This window comes from Mustela nivalis (assembly GCF_964662115.1).
Source record: "Mustela nivalis genome assembly, chromosome: 13".
NCBI classification, from domain to species: Eukaryota; Metazoa; Chordata; class Mammalia; order Carnivora; family Mustelidae; genus Mustela; species Mustela nivalis.
The window spans coordinates 3,951,299-3,968,665 of record NC_139032.1 but is presented as its reverse complement, the minus strand read 5'-3'; the positions used below and the strand labels follow the sequence as shown (position 1 = coordinate 3,968,665).

General features: G+C 47.0%; 1 protein-coding gene and 1 long non-coding RNA gene across 7 annotated transcripts in view; one reads left to right on the top strand and one right to left on the bottom strand.

The window, feature by feature from the left end:
* Nucleotides 1–542: 542 nt before the first annotated feature.
* LOC309845868 lies at nt 543–9,985 on the bottom strand. Its single transcript, XR_014301563.1, has 4 exons — nt 8,660–9,985; nt 8,411–8,512; nt 1,537–3,044; nt 543–1,298 (listed from the first exon to the last, which is right to left on the bottom strand). It is a non-coding gene; the product is annotated as an uncharacterized lncRNA (long non-coding RNA).
* A 244-nt stretch (nt 9,986–10,229) lies between these two features.
* FAM120A (family with sequence similarity 120 member A) overlaps nt 10,230–17,367 on the top strand; it is a 96,693-nt gene continuing 89,555 nt past the window's right edge. For 3 of the 6 annotated variants that reach the window (XM_082694249.1, XM_082694248.1, XM_082694247.1), the window contains exon 1: nt 10,234–10,789. In XM_082694249.1, coding sequence (XP_082550375.1) covers nt 10,316–10,789 — 474 coding nt within the window. In that variant the 5' untranslated portion in view covers nt 10,234–10,315. Of the gene's footprint in view, nt 10,790–17,367 lie in introns of all 6 variants that reach the window. The other 3 variants (XM_082694246.1, XM_082694245.1, XM_082694244.1) reach the window with 2 other exon arrangements.

Here is a 17,367-nt window from a genome sequence, read left to right as displayed (position 1 = left end):
ACATTAAGAACTTTTTTATTTTAATGCATCAATCTCTTAACTAATTTAGGAAACAAAAATTAGTTACAAACCATTCTTACAATAGCACTACGTTTTTTTAAAAGATTATTTATTTATTCATGAGAGAGAGAAAGATGCAGACACTGAACCATCTGAGCCACCCAGGAGCCCAATAACACTACCTTTTAAGAATGCCCTTGTATTTACTTTTATTGAGATCTTTATTTCTCCATATGGCTTTGAGTTACAGTCTATATCATTTTGTTTCATTTTGCAGGATACCTTCAAGCAGTACTTGAAGGGCAGGTCTAGTGCTCTTGAACCCCCCTCAGCTTTTGCTTATCTCAGAATGTCTTGATTTCTCCCTCATTTTTAAAGAACAGTTTTGCTGAATATAGGATTCTTGGTTGATATTATTTTTCTTTGAGTACTTTGAATATGTTGGCCCATTGTCCGATGGCCTATATGGTTTCTGGTAAGAAATCTGTAGATAATCTTATTGAGGATCCCTTGTATGTGATGATTTGCTTCTCTCTTGCTGCTTTCTTTTATTTATTATTTAAATTCAATTGGCCAACATATAGTACAACATTAGCTTCAGATGTAGTGTTCAATAATTCATCAGTTGTGTGTAGCCCAGTGCTCATCACATCTTGCTGCTTTCAATATTTGTTGCCTTTGTCCTTTGAAAGTTCGAATATCTCAGCATGGGTCTGTGACTTCATCTTACTTGGAATTTGTTGAGCTTATTGGATGTTTATATTCATGTCTTTCATTAAATTTGAGAAGTTTTCAGCCACTATTCAAACGTTCTCTCTGCTTCTTTCTCTTATGCTTCTGGGCCTCCCATGATGAGTATGTGGGTACCTTTTGTGTTGTCCCGCATTTCCCTTAGGTTCCATTCCTTTCCTTAAATCTTTTTTCTTTCTGCAGCCTGGATAATTTCCATTGTTCTATCTTCAAGTTCACTTATTATTTCTCTTGCCTGCTGAAATAGGCTTTTGAATATCTCTAGTGAATTTTAAAATTTTAGTTACTGTATTTTTCAGCTTTAGAATTTGTCTCTTTCTTAGGTTTTCTTTTTATTAATACTCCTATTTTGTTCATACCTAGTTTTCTTGAATTTCCCTACATCTTCCTCTAGTTCTCTGGACACATTAAGACAGTTGTTTTAAAGTATTTGTTTCATATATCTTTTATTAAGTTTATGTCAGGGGACGATTCTGTTGAATGGTTTTACCTTTGAATGGGCCATACTTCTCAATTCTTTCTGTGCTTTTTGTGGTTTTGGTTGAACACTGGAATTTTATTTTATTTTTATTTTTATTTTTTTAAGATTTTTTATTTTTTTATTTTATTTATTTGACAGAGAGAGATCACAAGTAGGCAGAGAGGCAGGCAGAGAGAGAGACAGGAGGAAGCAGGCTCCCTGCTGAGCAGAGAGCCCGATGCGGGACTCAATCCCAGGACCCTGAGATCATGACCTGAGCCGAAGGCAGTGGCTTAACCCACTGAGCCACCCAGGCGCCCAAACACTGGAATTTTAAATCTAATAATGTGGTAAGTCTGGCAATCAAGTTCTCCCCACCCCCAAGATTTTTTGGGTTTCTTTTTGTTGTTTTTGTTATTATTGTATTTTTGTTTTGTTTGTTCGAGGTTTTCTCAAACAACCAGAGATTAGCCCAAGGTGTAAACATAATGTCTTCTTAGGTCTTTTCTGAGACTTTCCTTGGGTAAGTGCAGTCACTTTTAAATTTTCTCTGTACATGCAGCTGTTTTTGAATACCCAGCCTTTAATGTCTGGCTTATGAAAGGGGAAAGGTGAAAAATGAAGGGGTGAGAAAAAGACACTTCCCTATACATTTCCTGGAAGTCAGATCAGTGGGGGGGGGGTACAGAGGGGTTTGAAATGGGGGAAGTTTCAACAATAATGGCTACCCATGTCTTTGTACCTCTGTGATCAGAAGCAGCAATCAGCAGTGAGAGCACAGATCACCAATATTTGTCAGACAGTATCCTTTTTTCCTAGCCTTGCTCCTGGAGACTTTATATAAACAGCTCAAGGTACAGCTACCTACCATGGTGCTGGGAGTGGGGATGGGTAGCTGCTGCTGTGTTAAGAGCTGACCAAAATTAACAAAAATTTACCATCCAAGCCTTCCTCCGGAAGTTGCAATGCTTCAACACATTCTAAAGTTCCAAAATAGTTACATCAGACAGATTCTGCCAGTGCCATTTTTGTCTAAATGGGAGACAGATTCCTGGTGCTTCCTACTCCACCATCTTCCCAGAATCCTGATCTAGGTTAATTTTATCTGACTATTGAGGGAAGACCTTTTTTAGTACTCTAGCTGATGACTTTTTGAATGATGTGATTTTCCAATCTGTTGGAAATGGGCACTGTACCATCTCATCCTTTCCAAATGTTTTTTCCTCTGCCTTGGGTAGCTTGCTCACATGCATGCACTAATCATTTCTCAGGTGAATATTTCAGGAGGATCATCTGCAGATCTCTCTTTACAGAATTCCTCTCTCCAGTACTCTGCCCTACAAATTCTAGCCACTTTGTCCAACTCAGATTCCCAGTTCCATTCCCTCGACTTTAGGAGGCTACCAGGCCTTCCTCACATCATGGCCCTGAAACTTCTACCAGGCAGTGAGCTGGGTCAGTTGAAGGGTTCACTCCCTTTGTTTCCCATCTTTCAAAAATCTCTGTTCATCATTGACTGATCTTCAATGTTTAAGAAACATTGTCCCATTTAATTAATTACTTAGTTAATTTTTTAGAGTGCTAGGGTGAGCAGGAGAAGGGGCAGACAGAGAGAGAGAGAGAGAGGGAGGGAGAATCTTAAGCAGGCTCCACAACCAGTGTGGAGCCCAACACAGTGCTCAGTCTCAGGTTGTTTCACTTATTTTGTCTCTTCGTTGTTGTTGTTGTTGTTTCAGGCAGGAGAGTGGTCAGTCCCTGTCAGTATATCTTGGCTGACAGTGAGGCTGAAGCTCCACTTTAAAATTAGTGTCTTTAAACAATGAATATGGTTATGCTGAAAATAAATTTAAAAAAATGAAATAAAATTATTGTCTTTCTCACATGAATGTACTAACGGTACTAATTGGTACTAATCAGTATCTTTCTTGGTAATACAAGTTATCTCTATCTTTCCTTAGTAGACTAGGAGAGGAAGATATAAATCTGAGTACCAATAGGTACTTGACAAAATTAAAAATATGAGTGCTTAATAAGTATCTAATGGATTAAAATATTAAAAATTAACCTTGTTTATCATAGGATTGCTAGAGTTGTAGGTCATGGAAATATAGCATATGTTGATAGCTGTAAGAAGTTACATGATGTTTCTTAGGAGAACTTTTGTGATAAAATACAGGGCTTAGTTTCTTAGTTAATTAAGTGAATTTGTGGTGAGTTAAATACATTTTAAAAAAAGACAGATGGATCAAATTAGAACTGGCCAGTTCTTCAGACATGTGGCTCAGTGGTGATTCAGTATATAATCACTGGCTTAAGATTTAGAAGGCATGATTTTATAGTATCTGTGTCCTTTAAGGACAGTGTATAGGGTCTTATCAAGTATATCATGGACACATGTCTATTTTGGACATTCAGCATTCCTTTTCCCTTCCTAAAGGCACATAGATATCTTTTTCAAAAATTGTATATGGTTTTGGTGAGGTAATCAATCCAGGCACATGTTGCTTCATAATAAAACCGAAGGAGCCATATTCTTTTCATTGTGAGACTGGAGACATTTTACTTAAGCTTAGTCTATTCCACACTTTTTTTTTCTATAACTTTGAATTTTAAGCAAGTGACCACAGGACAAGGGAATATTGCTATTCCTTCTGTCATCTTCAGCACCCCAGAGGTATTTTTAAATGTACTAGTGCCTGGCCTCCCTCATTTCTGCCCACTTCCAATCCTGGTTCCTCAACTTTTGTTGATTTATGAGTTCCAAACATCCTTATAATATATGTCATTTTGCTTATATAAGACAGAGTTGTTTCTTCTGCTTGTGACATAAGAGCTAAAACCCATACAGTGTAACATGCCATCTTGCCTGTCAGGGCTAGCTAGGGTTTTAGACAGTCTTTTCAGTTGACCGGGCTGTGCAGTTGGATGTAAGTCAATGTGAGCAATGTGAGAGAGGTCTGCTACAATGGTTAACACAGGCTTGGGCTGCACTCACAGACCTACTCAGACCTCAGGAAGCTGGTCTTGATGTATACTGTGCTGATCAGGCAATAAATTGGGTATAGCATCTGGTGTGAACAAAGTATTCCTAAGACTACACGCTGGAATGCCATCGCTTGTATATGTCCTAGGTGGTAAGAACTCTACAAACCATGTATTAGAATTTGTGTGTGCTGGGAAATTAAAACTGCAGGGTAGGACCCTTATCTTATAATTTTTATACTTCTGCAAGTAGTTAGCTATCCATCAGAGCTGAAGAGAGTTTTAAAAAATTTTATTTACTTATTTGACACACAGAGAGACAGCAAGAGAGAGAACACAAGCAGGGGTGTGGGAGAGGGAGAAGCAGGCTTCCCACTAGAGAGCCCAATGCAGGGCTTTATCCCAGGACCCTGGGATCATGACCTGAGCCGAAGGCAGACACTTAACTGACTGAGCCACCCAGCCACTCCTGAAAAGACTTTTCTGAGAAGGTCATTTATAAACTATAAAGCACTGAACAAATGTGATGTTAAGTTGAAGTGTTATGAAGTAATCTACTGAATAAATTTCATTAAATGTAAGCCAATATGAGGCAAGGCTGATGCAACTGCTCAGCTCTTTAGGAATTAAGATCTTTTGATATAGTAGCCACTAGCCACATGCAGCTATTTAAGGAAAACGAAATGAAATAAAAAAATTGGTTCTTCAGTTGCATACATTAATTGCTCAATAGCTACATATAGCTAGCAGCTACCATAGTGGATGGCACAGCTCAGTTTTCCTCCATCACAGAAAGTTCTACTGAACAGTACATCTCAAGAAAAGTAAATGCTTGGATAAGATTACTGAGTCTGGGGCACCTGGGTAGCTTAGTTGGTTAAAGTGTCCAACTCTTGATTTCAGCTCAGGTCATGATCTCGGGATTGTGAAATCAAGCCCTATGTTGGGTTCTGCACTCAGCATGGAGCTTGCTTAAGGATCTCTCTTTCTCTCCCTCTGCCCCTCCCCTCCTTCCTGCTTGTGCATGCTTGCTCTCTCTCTCTTTTAAAATAATTTAAAAAAAAACGATTACTGAGTCTATAATCTTTTCTATTTTTAAAAAGATTTTATTTATTTGTCAGAGAGAAAGAGAGGGAGAGTGCAGAAGTGGGGGGAACAGCAGGCAGAGAAAGAAGCAGGCTTCCGGCTAAGCAGGGAGCCCAGTGCGGGACTCCATGAGATCATGACTAGAGCTGAGGGCACTTGCTTAACCAAATGAGCCACCCAGGCATCCCTAATCTTTTATTTTGTTTATTTGGATATATGGGGTTTCCTAGTTTAACAAAACAAATCTGTGCTGAAATCCTTACTCCCAGTTGCCCTAATGAGGAGACAGATGCATTAGCCCCTCAGCTAGGGCTGCTGCTGTCTGCACCCCCATCTAGGACCTGCTGCAGGCAGGGGTGGGAGCAGGCAGAGGTGAGCAGAAAAGGAGCTGCTGTTTTTTGCTTCTAGCTCTTTCCCAAGCTCAGGCTATTGCTCCACCCTGAGGACATCTGCATTTAAGGCAGAACTTTATCCCTGCCTTCCCAAGGCACTTGTGCTCCTATAGCTCCTCAGGCAACTCTGATCTCTTCCCTAGACAGCAGAGTCCATGTGGGGAACCTCAAATCACTTGCCAAAGAATGACTGTGTGTTTCTGTGTTTGAGGCTACAGCATTCCTGGAGGAGGTAAGGTTCATGTGTGCTAGACTGGTCAGGCCTGGGTGCTCTTCCTATGCTGGTATGAGAGAAGTGGTCCTTCCAGAAACATTTTTTATGGTTTGCACAAATGTAACAGACCATTTAATGATAACTGGACTCTAAATAATTAAATCTTAAAATGGTTTTGTACTGTGAATGGGAATTGGATTCATATCATATTAAGAAATAAAATTTAGTTTACAAAAAAAAAAAAAGAATTTTGAAGATTCCATCAGGCAATATTTAAGGGATGACTATGAAGGTGTTTTATTCAAATAAGAGAGGAGACGCCTGGGTGCCTCAGTTGGTTAAGCAGCTGCCTTCGGCTCAGGTCATGATCCCAGCGTCCTGGGATCGAGTCCCACATCGGGCTCCTTGCTCAGCATGGAGCCTGCTTCTCCCTCTGCCTCTGCCTGCCATTCTGTCTGCCTGTGCTTGCTCTCTCCCCACCCCCCCTCTGATAAATGAATAAAATCTTTATTCAAATAAGAGAGACTATATGCTGAGTATTGTCTTCCAAAGCATCCCTTGGATGTTTGTCTCCTCCTCCTCAGCAGCTCCCAGTGGTGAGGTGGGAGTGAAAACAGTGTGATGCTTGAGTGTCTTACGTTAGTAAGTACAAATGTTGGGAGAAAGAGGCCTTAAATGCCCAGGAAGTGTGAGGAAGAGGGGCACGCATTTCCACAAGTGGTGGGGAGGGGACACAGGCAGTCAGTCCTTTGCAGACTTCAGAAAGAAGACACTAACAACTGTTGTAGATAGGGAAGGGAAAAGTATGGTGATAAAGAGTGCAGTAGCCGCTCAGTAGAGATGGTCATCAACTATTTAAAATGTTGCCATGCATGTGGGAACTCCTGCTGAACTTGAAGACTTCCAGAAATGTGAATTTATAGAAATCTGCTTATACTTTCCCAGTGAGTTATGATTTAAAACTATAACTGTATACCTGTTCATAAAAATTATGGTTGAAAGAGAAAATAAATCTACAGCTGTGAAGAAAAAGGACTTTTAATCCACATGACTAAAAACGAAAGCACTTTCTAATTCCAGAATTACACAATAGCAACAACAAAATCTTCAAGACTGCAGAGATATCTGTGTGCTCTCCCAGGTTATTTAAGTTGACAATTAATCGGACTAGAGCCTTAGTGCAAGGTAAACATTATAGGTTCAAATCCCAAGCACGGATTAATGTATTATTCTCTTCTCAGGTCACAGATTCCACGCTTAGCTGTTCCAGTCTACCGTTCTCCCAATATATGCTAGTGATAACAGGGGTGGGAGCAGAACTCCCTTTTACCTTCCTTGAAGCAGAAGGCTCAACTAAGTAGAATATTAATTAAAGGGGCTACTATAAAGCACTTTACTTTGGAAGGGTCATGTAAATTAGACAATATTTTCCTACTTTGAGTTATAGATGAATTGATCAATAACAGATTAGTTGAAATGTAAAAGAGCTGAAAATAGTATTTCTGTGATTGGTCTTCCACCTATTGATAATTTTTGCACACCATGGGCTGGTTCTCTTTGTGTATTAATCACAACATTTTCCCTGAGATTTCATTTTTTAATTTTTGTGAAGCGTAGGACCATGTCCTTTTTAGCATTTTAAAAAATATTTTCCTCTCTTATGTGGCAATCTCTTGGTGAAATTAAAAGTTTTATCATACATTCTAAGTGAATTGTCCAAGATTAAAGTTGCTGGAAATGAAAGTCCCCAATCATTAGTTGTCATGTGCTGTGAACCCAAGAATATATTTATAACTTTTTATTGAATTTTAAATACAGATATTTACTGTAAAATAATATTTTTATTTTTTATTTTTATTTTATTTATTTATTTATTTGACAGAGAGAGAGATCACAAGTAGGCAGAGAGGCAGGCAGCAGAGAGGGGGAAGCAGGCTCTCTGCTGAGCAGAGACCCCCGATGCGGGGCTCGATCCCAGGACCCTGAGACCATGACCTGAGCCGCAGGCATCGGCTTAACCCACAGAGCCACCCAGGTGTCCCAAAAGTAATGATATTTTAAAAAATTTTAACTTCAACTGAATTTCAGCTGAGGATGCATAAAATATTGGTCAGCCAAATATCTTGGCCGCCATTAATAATATTAGTACATTAGTCAACAGTACATGGTGAAAGTAAATAAATGGAATGCAATGCTATACATGAAAATACAATGAGTGATTAAAACGATTCTTCTTCTTAATCTTGTGAGCCTGCAGTGGGTTACAGAGGAAATGTGGCTATTTCTGGAGTGTCAGCATTTAATGTGGCCTTCAATGGCTAATTGCATTTCTAAGTAACACATAATCCTGGCTTCTTTACTCATTTTGTGCATGGGTAAGTGGCTTAACTTGCTACAGTCTGTTTAAAAAAAAAAAAAATTAAACATATTTATCAAAACACCAAGAGCATTTTACTTATATATGTATCACACTGGCTTGTATTTGAGGTGAAGTTATAAGAAAAGACATGAAAAAATTCAACTTGCCTTTTCAGGGACAGAGAGTATGGGGGCTTCTTGGAGCCGGCTTGGGCGCGGGCTCCATCTGCTCTGCACCTGCTGTCTGGGCGCGCTCCTCCACAGAGGTTTCTTCAGAAAAAGAACAGATGGGAGGGCTGGAGGTAAGTAAAAATGCCACTTTCAAACTCTTAAGAGTTCTGAGTTTCTAAATGCTTCATTCGGCAACACGTTAATCTGTTTTTTAAAAAATGTCTTATTGAAGCATAATATACGTACAGGATTAACCTCATTTTGAAAGCAACTGCGGCAAAGCCACCAAAGCAGCAAGGCTGAACCGGCTGTCCTCAGGAGGGGCTGCCCTGCCCCGGGAAAGCCAGACCGGGCGGCTCTCGGCTGGAGCTAACTAGAATGGGCGCTGCGAGGGGCCCGTGGTCCCTCCAGCGAGCGCAGCGGCCCCCTGACAGGATGGCCGGGGCGGCCGGCGGGTCTGCGTGGAAGCAGGCTCGGCGTGGGGTGGGCTGCGTGGCGGTGCCTGTGGGGAAGCCGCTCTCCCGAGGGCCCGGGGCCTGGGCTCGGGCCGGCGGCCCCCATCCGCTGCCCACACCTAGGACCCCAGTCCCGGGACGCCCCGAGTCTGGAGGGGCTGCGTCCCGGGCTGACAGAAGTGCCAGCACTCTGGTAGCCACCCCTGACGACACGCGGCAGCGCAGGGCCCAGTGCCATCTGCCGCCCCTCCCTCCCAGACGCACCCCCATTTCCGAGGTCCCGACCCGCCGGCCCCCTTTCCCTCTGCGGGCTGACCGGCTCCGGGGTCGGGTCGCGCCGCCTTTTCCGGATAGTGGGACCCCAGGGACGTGGGCTCCTCGGGGTGACGCGAACCACGGGTGGGGGATGAGGACCGATCTCCTCAGCTTGACAGACTCCCGGGGGCGGGGTCTCTTCGGGGTGACGGGACCCGCGGATGCGGGACAGGTCTTCTCGGGGTGACGGGACCCGTGGACGGGTCGGGGTCGCCTCGGGGTGACGGGACCCGGGCACGAGGACGGATCTCCTCAGCCTGACCGGCTCCCGGGGACAGAGTCTCCCTGTGGTGACGGGACCCGCGGACGGGGACGGTGTCTCCTCGGGGTGACGGGAACCACGGATGGAGGATGAGGACGGATCTCCTCAGCCTGACAGACTCCAGCGGACGAGAACCGGGTCTTCCCCGCGGTGACGCCACCCGCGGAAGAGGACGAGGTCTCCCGGCGGTGACGGGACCCGCGGACCGGACGGGGTCTCTTCGGGGTGACAGGACCCGCGGATGGGGCGGGGTCTCCTCGGGGTGACGGGACCCGAGGACAGGGCGGGGTCTCCACAGGTAACGGGACCCGAGGACGGGACCGGGTCTCCTCAGGTGACGGGACCCGCGGACGGGGACGAGGACGGATCGCCTCAGTCTGAGCGCGTCCCGGGGACGGGGTCTCCCCGCGGTGCCGGGATCCGCAGGCAGCACCGCGAGCCCCCCACCCTCACCACCCGGCGCCCCCTCCCTCGGGCCGGCCTCGCTGCCGCTACCGGCGGGCGGACTTCCCTGCCGGGGCCAGGATCCCGGCTGGGTGCGGGCCCGGCAGGCCGCGGCGCCGCCTCTTCCGCCCTCCGCCGGCCCGCGTGCGTCAGCCTGCGCCGCCCCGCCCCGCCGCCGCCGCCGCCCGCGCGAGGCCGCCTCAGCCTGGCCCGGGCCTCGAGCGGCGCACGGCGCAGGTCCCTCCCGCCATGGCCCTGGGAGGCGGCAGCACATGGCGGCCGCAGCGGCCATGAGCGCGCCCGCGGCCCGCCCCGGCCCCCCCTAGAGCCCGCCGCCGCCCCGGCCGCGCCACGGCCCCGCCGCCCCCGGCCCCGCCGCCCCCGGCCCCGCCGCCCCGCCGCCCCGCGCCCGCCGCCGCCGCCGCCATGGGCGTGCAGGGCTTCCAGGACTACATCGAGAAGCACTGCCCGAGCGCCGTGGTGCCGGTGGAGCTGCAGAAGCTGGCCCGGGGCAGCCTGGTGGGCGGCGGGCGGCAGCGGCCCCCGCACACGCCGCTGCGCCTGCTGGTGGACGCCGACAACTGCCTGCACCGCCTCTACGGCGGCTTCTACACCGACTGGGTGAGCGGCGGCCAGTGGAACCACATGCTCGGCTACCTGGCCGCGCTGGCCAAGGCCTGCTTCGGCGGCAACATCGAGCTCTTCGTCTTCTTCAACGGCGCGCTCGAGAAGGCGCGGCTGCACGAGTGGGTCAAGCGGCAGGGCAACGAGCGCCAGACGGCGCAGCAGATCGTCAGCCATGTCCAGAACAAGGGCACCCCGCCGCCCAAGGTCTGGTTCCTGCCGCCCGTCTGCATGGCGCACTGCATCCGCCTGGCGCTCATCCGCTTCCACGTCAAGGTGCGGCCGGCGGGGGCCGGGGTGGGGGGTAGGGGTGGGCGCGGGCTGGGCGCGGGCCCGTCGGATCCGGGAGCCGGGGGTCAGAGGGCGCGGGGGCCGGGGGGCGCCGGGGCGGGGGCCGCAAGATGGACGCGCGGCCTGGAGCCCCGGCAGGCCTGGAGCCCCGGGCGCGCACCGGGCTGGCCCGGGGCGTGCAGGGCGCGGCGCCCCCGCCCCGGCATCGCGCGGGTGCCCTCCCCCTCCGAGGCGGGCAGGTCGCCGGCCTGAACTTGCACCGGATACTCCCTGCCCCTGTGGCAGTGCTCGCACAGCAACAGGTTTTCCGTGCAAGCGAGTGGGCTGCACAGCGACGGGAAGGGGTCCCGAGCGGGGGTGCTGTCACCACGTCCCAGCCGGGGGACCAGCTGCCCAAGGCCTGCCGAGGTGGCCCGCCTTTTGAGAACACAGGGCTGTGTCCAGGTCCCCTCTACGATGACAGTGTTTAGGGAAATTGTCCGATTTTTGTGTGCGTTAGCATTTCCAGAATTGCAAGATTTGACATGAGGGAATTTTGTTAGTTCTGTGACTTCAGGGCTGGGTTTCGTGTCTGCTGTGAAAGGTGTAGCTCGGAGTCAGGGCAAAGGGGAAAGTGAATCTGAGTTTTCGCGATGGATGTCTCTGCCCAGGGAGGACTCCGCCGCTTCAGGCTGTGCACCCAGGTAATCAGAGCTTTTGCTGCCGGCCTGTCGGCTGTCCCCTTGGCAGAGGGCTCCTCGCTGAGCCGGGGCCAAGGACAGCTTCAGGACCCAGCAGCCACTGCAGAGATAACATGCAAATCAATGATCCTCGACTTCAGTTCTGATTGCTTCTTTTTTCACTGTTTCTTGTTAAAAATTTAGGGGGCTGTTTTGGTTTTCTGGCTCTTGCCACGGTGACTTCCAGCTTGTTTGCCCTTCCTTTATTTCTGCTTGGAAGTGCTTGAGCCCAAAGTTTGTGAAATTCTCTCTTCCTGCCTGCCTGAGCTGAGATGGTGGTGGGTAAGCCTAATGTGATAGCGGAAGTCCCACCCCAATCCTGTTGTAATTGGTGACAGGCCTTCTAAGTCGGCCGGCCGTGTTGGCTGGGAGAGCGGGGATTGGTCTGTGGGCCTGGCACAGGCACAGCAAGCGTCCCCTGGGAGTTTGTGTGAGAGCCTGGAGCTGCTGGCATTTTCTGCCCTGGAGCCCGGGCTCTCTGGGAAGTAAGGCAGTGTTGGTTCCCAGCGCCTCTCCACCTCCTGAGTATTTTGAAAAGGTATTCAGGGGAGGAGACTAGCACTGACAAGACAGGATGAGCTTTCTGGTCAGATGACTTTCAAAGGAACACTAAATATTATGAAGGATTAGACTCAGTGTGTACACAGTCTTTGTATCTTTTGAAAGAACTGCTGAATTCTCTTCTGACTATAAAGAAGTGTCTTTATGTTTATCTCTGCGCCTCTCTGAATGTGTGGCTTACGTACGTACTAGGTGCTCAGGATTTGGACCAACGTGTGAGTGTGGATTTAAGATGATCTCTGCCACTTAGGTTTCCGGGCACAAGATGATTTTTCATAGGGCTATTTTGCTTTAGGTAGGCTTTAACCCCTGGTGTAGAGGCATAGCATCGTGCTAGTTGCACAGATTAATACAGTAATGGCTCAGTTACCTGGTGCCCACTTAACCTGGCATCCTCACCTTTTTGGAAAACATCTAAGAAATTTAGCTACTGGAAGTTTCTCAGGGGCCAAACGAGAGGTCAGGAAGTTTTGGTACAGTGACCTGAAAAGAAAAAAACAAAAGCTTTCTTTTTCCTCACTGGAGAATCAAATCCTCTCCTTCTCAGATTTGGTTCTGAGAAGCTCGGTAATGCATTTCTAAACTCAGCGTGAGAAAAGGGTGCAGGGGAAAGTCGGCCAGAGGCAGGAGCGCCATTAATAGTAAGAAGGGACACTTTGTAAGGGAGAAGATCAAACAAACAAACAAACAAACTGTAAAAACCAGACATAATTCTGGGGTCTATCAGGAAGAATCAGGAAGACAATCCTGTGTATTTGAGTAGCCCCTGAGGGTGGCACAGTGTTTATTCTACAAGGATGATTTTGAGTCAGAGATTTAGGGTCAGCGTTCCCTAAGGGAATGAGGCGGTGTGTACCATTTTAAAAAGATGTTCATTAAAATGGTAAAGTAAATGAAAACCGTGATAATATATCTCTGTATACCTGTTAGAATGGCTAAAACAAGCACTACCAGCAATGCTAAGTGCTGGCAAGAATGCTGAGCAGCCGGAAGTGGGCCACGTGGCTGGTGGGAATGCAGGCTGGCCCACAGCATTAAGTATGCATTTGCCATGTGCTCTGGCAGTGCTGCTTTAGGGGTAATTACCTAATGAAACTTTTGTTCACACAAAGACTGTACTTGAGTGTGCACAGCAGTTGTATTCATAACAGCTAGAACTGGAAACAGCTGAAATATCCTTTAGGAGGTGACTAAACAAATGGGTTTGTCTCTACCTTGTCCTCCTACCCCTTAGTGTCAGGGAGGAAGTACTGGTCCAGGCAACTAGGGGGATGAATCTCTAAGGTTTCGTGTTGAGTGAAAGAAGCCAGGCTCAAAGGTGTGATTCTCTTTCTTTGACATTCTCGTGACCAGTTCAGTGGTTGCCAGAGGACAGGGGACTGGGGAGGGCCTGGGGATGGAGCTTTTTGGGGTGATGGAACTGTTATGTACTCTGATGGCCATGGTGGGAATGCAATTTTAGAACCTTAGAACTGCACATCAGAAGTAAATAAAAGTTAATTTTACTGTATGATAATCAGTAGGTTTTTTTCTTACAGTATTGTATAAAATGGACAAGGGAATTGACAGAATGGACATGAAATGTCACTATATGTTATGTTGGGTCCATGAGGCATGTGTCTTATAAAAATCTGCCATCTTGTTGACCTTCTTAGGCTTCTGTAAACTGGCAGAGAGTCTTACTTTCCTGTGAGCTTGGGTTGGAGAAATCTTTTTTGACTTAGAAGAATGTGTCTTTGTGATAATTGTAATTTTTTTGTTACAGTAATAATTATATTTCTTTAACCATTAGAAGTTGGCCCATGAATCGGCTAATTTTGTTCAGGTCACTGAACTGCCTGGCCTGAGCTTGGCCTCTGCCAGTTACTGGGAGTGTTTCCTCTTGTGTGCTTTGAGTCATCACAACCTTTGAAACTTCAGGGAGGGACTGATATTTATTTAAAAATCTTCGTGGCATTAAATCCCTGGAGCTTTCCTAAGTGTTCCTGCCACAAGAGTTGAGTCGGTGTGTGGGTTTGTAATGAAGACCTTCAGATCTTTTTTTTTTTTTTTTAAGATTTTATTTATTTTTATTTGAGAGGGAGAGTGAGAGAGCATGAGAGGGTAGGTCAGAGGGACAAGCAGACTCCCCATGGAGCTGGGAGCCCAATGTGGGACTTGATCCTGGGACTTCGGGATCATGACCTGAGCCGAAGGCAGCTGCTTAACCAACTGAGCCACCCAGGTGCCCCAAGACCTTCAGATCTTACACTGAGTTGGTGCTCTGGCATATTTGCTTAGGTCTGACATAGTAAAGCCGCTATCCTGCTTTATGTCATTGGAAGTCTGTGAGATTTGGCTGTGGCTTTAGATTTTGGGATGATGATGTGTACCCGATGGGGCAGGGACTGACTGACGGGGTGTCTGCCCTCGCTGGGTCCTTTCACAGCTTTGTCTCATTTGGCTGGCATGGGGTTTTGTTACCCATTTTGTATGGGATAAGACAGGATTGCTGAGTGGGCGACATCTGGGGACAAGTAACCAGTAACCTTCTCAAGAGGGAAGTGGCAAGCTGAAGGCAAAGTTCAGTTGCTTTGTGTAAGAATGCCTCAGGGGTGTGCCTACCTGCACTTCACTCTCAGGTCAGATCCGGGTAGTACACTGCCTCTGCTGTGTTTTCCAGCTATAGTGGGAGTGGCACGGTTTCTGTCCAGGAGAGGCTGAAAACTAGTAGTTACACCTTGTCCTTTAAGCCCTTGAATTGACCAGGGAATACTTAGGTTCAAAATTGACCACATTAAAACCAAAACCAGCCATCCATTTAAACTATTTATTTAAAAACATTTATTTTCTTGCAGTGTACCAGTTTTTGACTGGCTCTCTCAGCCTGATGTCTTCAAGGTTCATCCATGTTGTGACATTGTGTCAGTTTCCCTCCTTTTTAAGGCTGCATAATATTCCATGGACCACATTTGGTTTATCCCTCCATCTGTCCATAGATGCTTGGGTTGCTTCCCCTTCTCTCTGTTGTGAATAATGAATCATGCTGCTATGAACTTGGGTGTGCTCTGTTCGAGCCCAAGTTATAGTTCTTTCGGAGATGTTTGGAAGTGGAATTGGTGAATCATATTGTAATTCCGTGGTTAATTTCTCGAGGAATTGCCATGCTGTTTTCTATAGCAACTGCCTACGTATGTTTTGTAGGATACATTACAGAATATATTATATACTATCACAATATGGTTTTAATTTTTAACATTAATGTGATCACACAATGCATTATTCAGCAATTTGCTTTTTTAAGTAAGGATGTAAAAAATCTTTTTCTGTTTATATAATTCTAATTATTTTTAATGCCTGCATAGTGCTCCATAGTTTATCCACCCCCCTGCTAATGGTGCACACACAAACTTGGTAGATCCAAGAGTGTGCATGTTTTAAAAACCTTACAGGACTACAGAGCCATCATTACCAGTCTTAACGATTTTTAAGAAAGCCAGAAATCCAGATTTTTATTTGAAATTATCCCAGCGAAAAGATACTATTTAAGCCAAACAAAATAAGTTGTGGGTTGGATTCTGCTCTAGAGCCTCCAATTTGTGATTTCCACACGATTTCTGTAACACTTATCACTTTATCTAAATCTCTTCCCTTTTCTTGAAGTTAGACTGATCAAAGCCAGCCTTTCTCCTTCATCTGCCTTGTTGAACCCTTTTCCATGATCAGAGTGCTTCCATTTCCCGGAGCTGCTGAAGTAAGACTTCCTGTCATGGCCACTGTTCTCCACAATGCATCCTTCCTTCTTAAAATCCCAGGATCACCTCTTTTTTTTTTTTAAATATTTTATTTATTTGTTTGACAGACAGAGATGACAAGTAGGCAGAGAAGCAGGCAGAGAGAGAGGAGGAAGCAGGCTCCCTGCTGAGCAGAGAGCCCGATGCGGGGCTCGATCCCAAGACCCTCAGGACCCATGTCCTGAGCCGAAGGCAGAGGCTTTAACCCACTGAGCCACCCAGGCGCCCCCCAGGATCACCTCTTTGAAGTTACTGCTGTCCACGTGTGCGCACAGCTTCTGACCAGTCCCACAGCCTGCCTGCAGAAGCTTGACGGGCTGCTGGTGTTCCGTGCTTGACACCACGTCTGCTGACCCCTTATTTAGCACACAGCACTGCCTTGCTAAAGGCACTGACCACTCAGCACTGCCCTGCCGCCTCCTGTCCCTCACACCAAGTAGCCATTGTGTTTGTGCTTCCCCACTCCAGAGCGGGACCCTGTAATTAGCGGGAAACTTCACTGTTAAGACTTTCAAATGTCTCCCCTCTATAGCCCAAATCCTTCTGAGCTGGTTTTCATTCTCTGTTTCCGTTCCATCCTCTGTGCACTTGGGCTGCTCTAATTTTGCCTGTAGCCCTCACTGGTTTGAGCCTTGTCATCTACTTCAGGGTTACACTTTCTGGCCCCATAGCGTCGTCATGTTGCTCCCCCCCCCACCCCCCCGAAATCCATCACCCAGCCTGCCGGTCCCTCTGCAAGGTCCTTCTGCAAGCGCAGTCTCCCATGTGCCCTTCCTTACTTTAGTACCCCTACCATGTAAACTCACCAAAGTGGAGCCAATAGGCCTAACAAGTGATTGTGCAAACCCGTTGGTGGTTGTGAAACCAAATTATTGGGTATTTACCAGCATTTAGAAAAAATGATATAGAATAATAAACTAGAGCGAAAAGTACACTGCTAGACTTAACCAAAGGTACCATTTTGTTCACCAGTGCCTGAGTGTGGGCCACCGCCAGAATTGTTTCTTGATCTGCCCGCGCCGCACACCTGCTACCTCACTGCACACCTTGTCGGTGCAGCCTGCGGGCTCCTCGGTTAGTCATTCCTGCCAGCAGCTTTAACAAAACCATGAATCCCCCCCCCCCAAAAAAAAACCCAAACAAACCATGAATCCATGCTCTGTGGGGGGCTCAGACCCCCCTGATGTACGCTCCCTCTGCCCTGCTGCGTGGCGCACTGTTCTGCTGTACCTGGTCAGGGCTTCAGCCCTTCCACTCCCTGCTCCCCCACTCTGTTGCTCCTTCTTGTTGAACTACCACTTCTGCTGGTGAGAGTTTTGCTCACACTTTAAAGTCCATCTCAGGCGCCGGCTTCCTCCATGGAGCTCTCTTTTTTTAAAAAAATTTTATTGATTTATTTGATAGAGAGCAAATGAGCGGAGGTGGGGGCAGAGGAAGAAGGAGAAGCAGACTCCTCACTGAGCAGGGAGCCCAATGTGGGGCTTGATCCCAGGACCCTGAGATCATGACC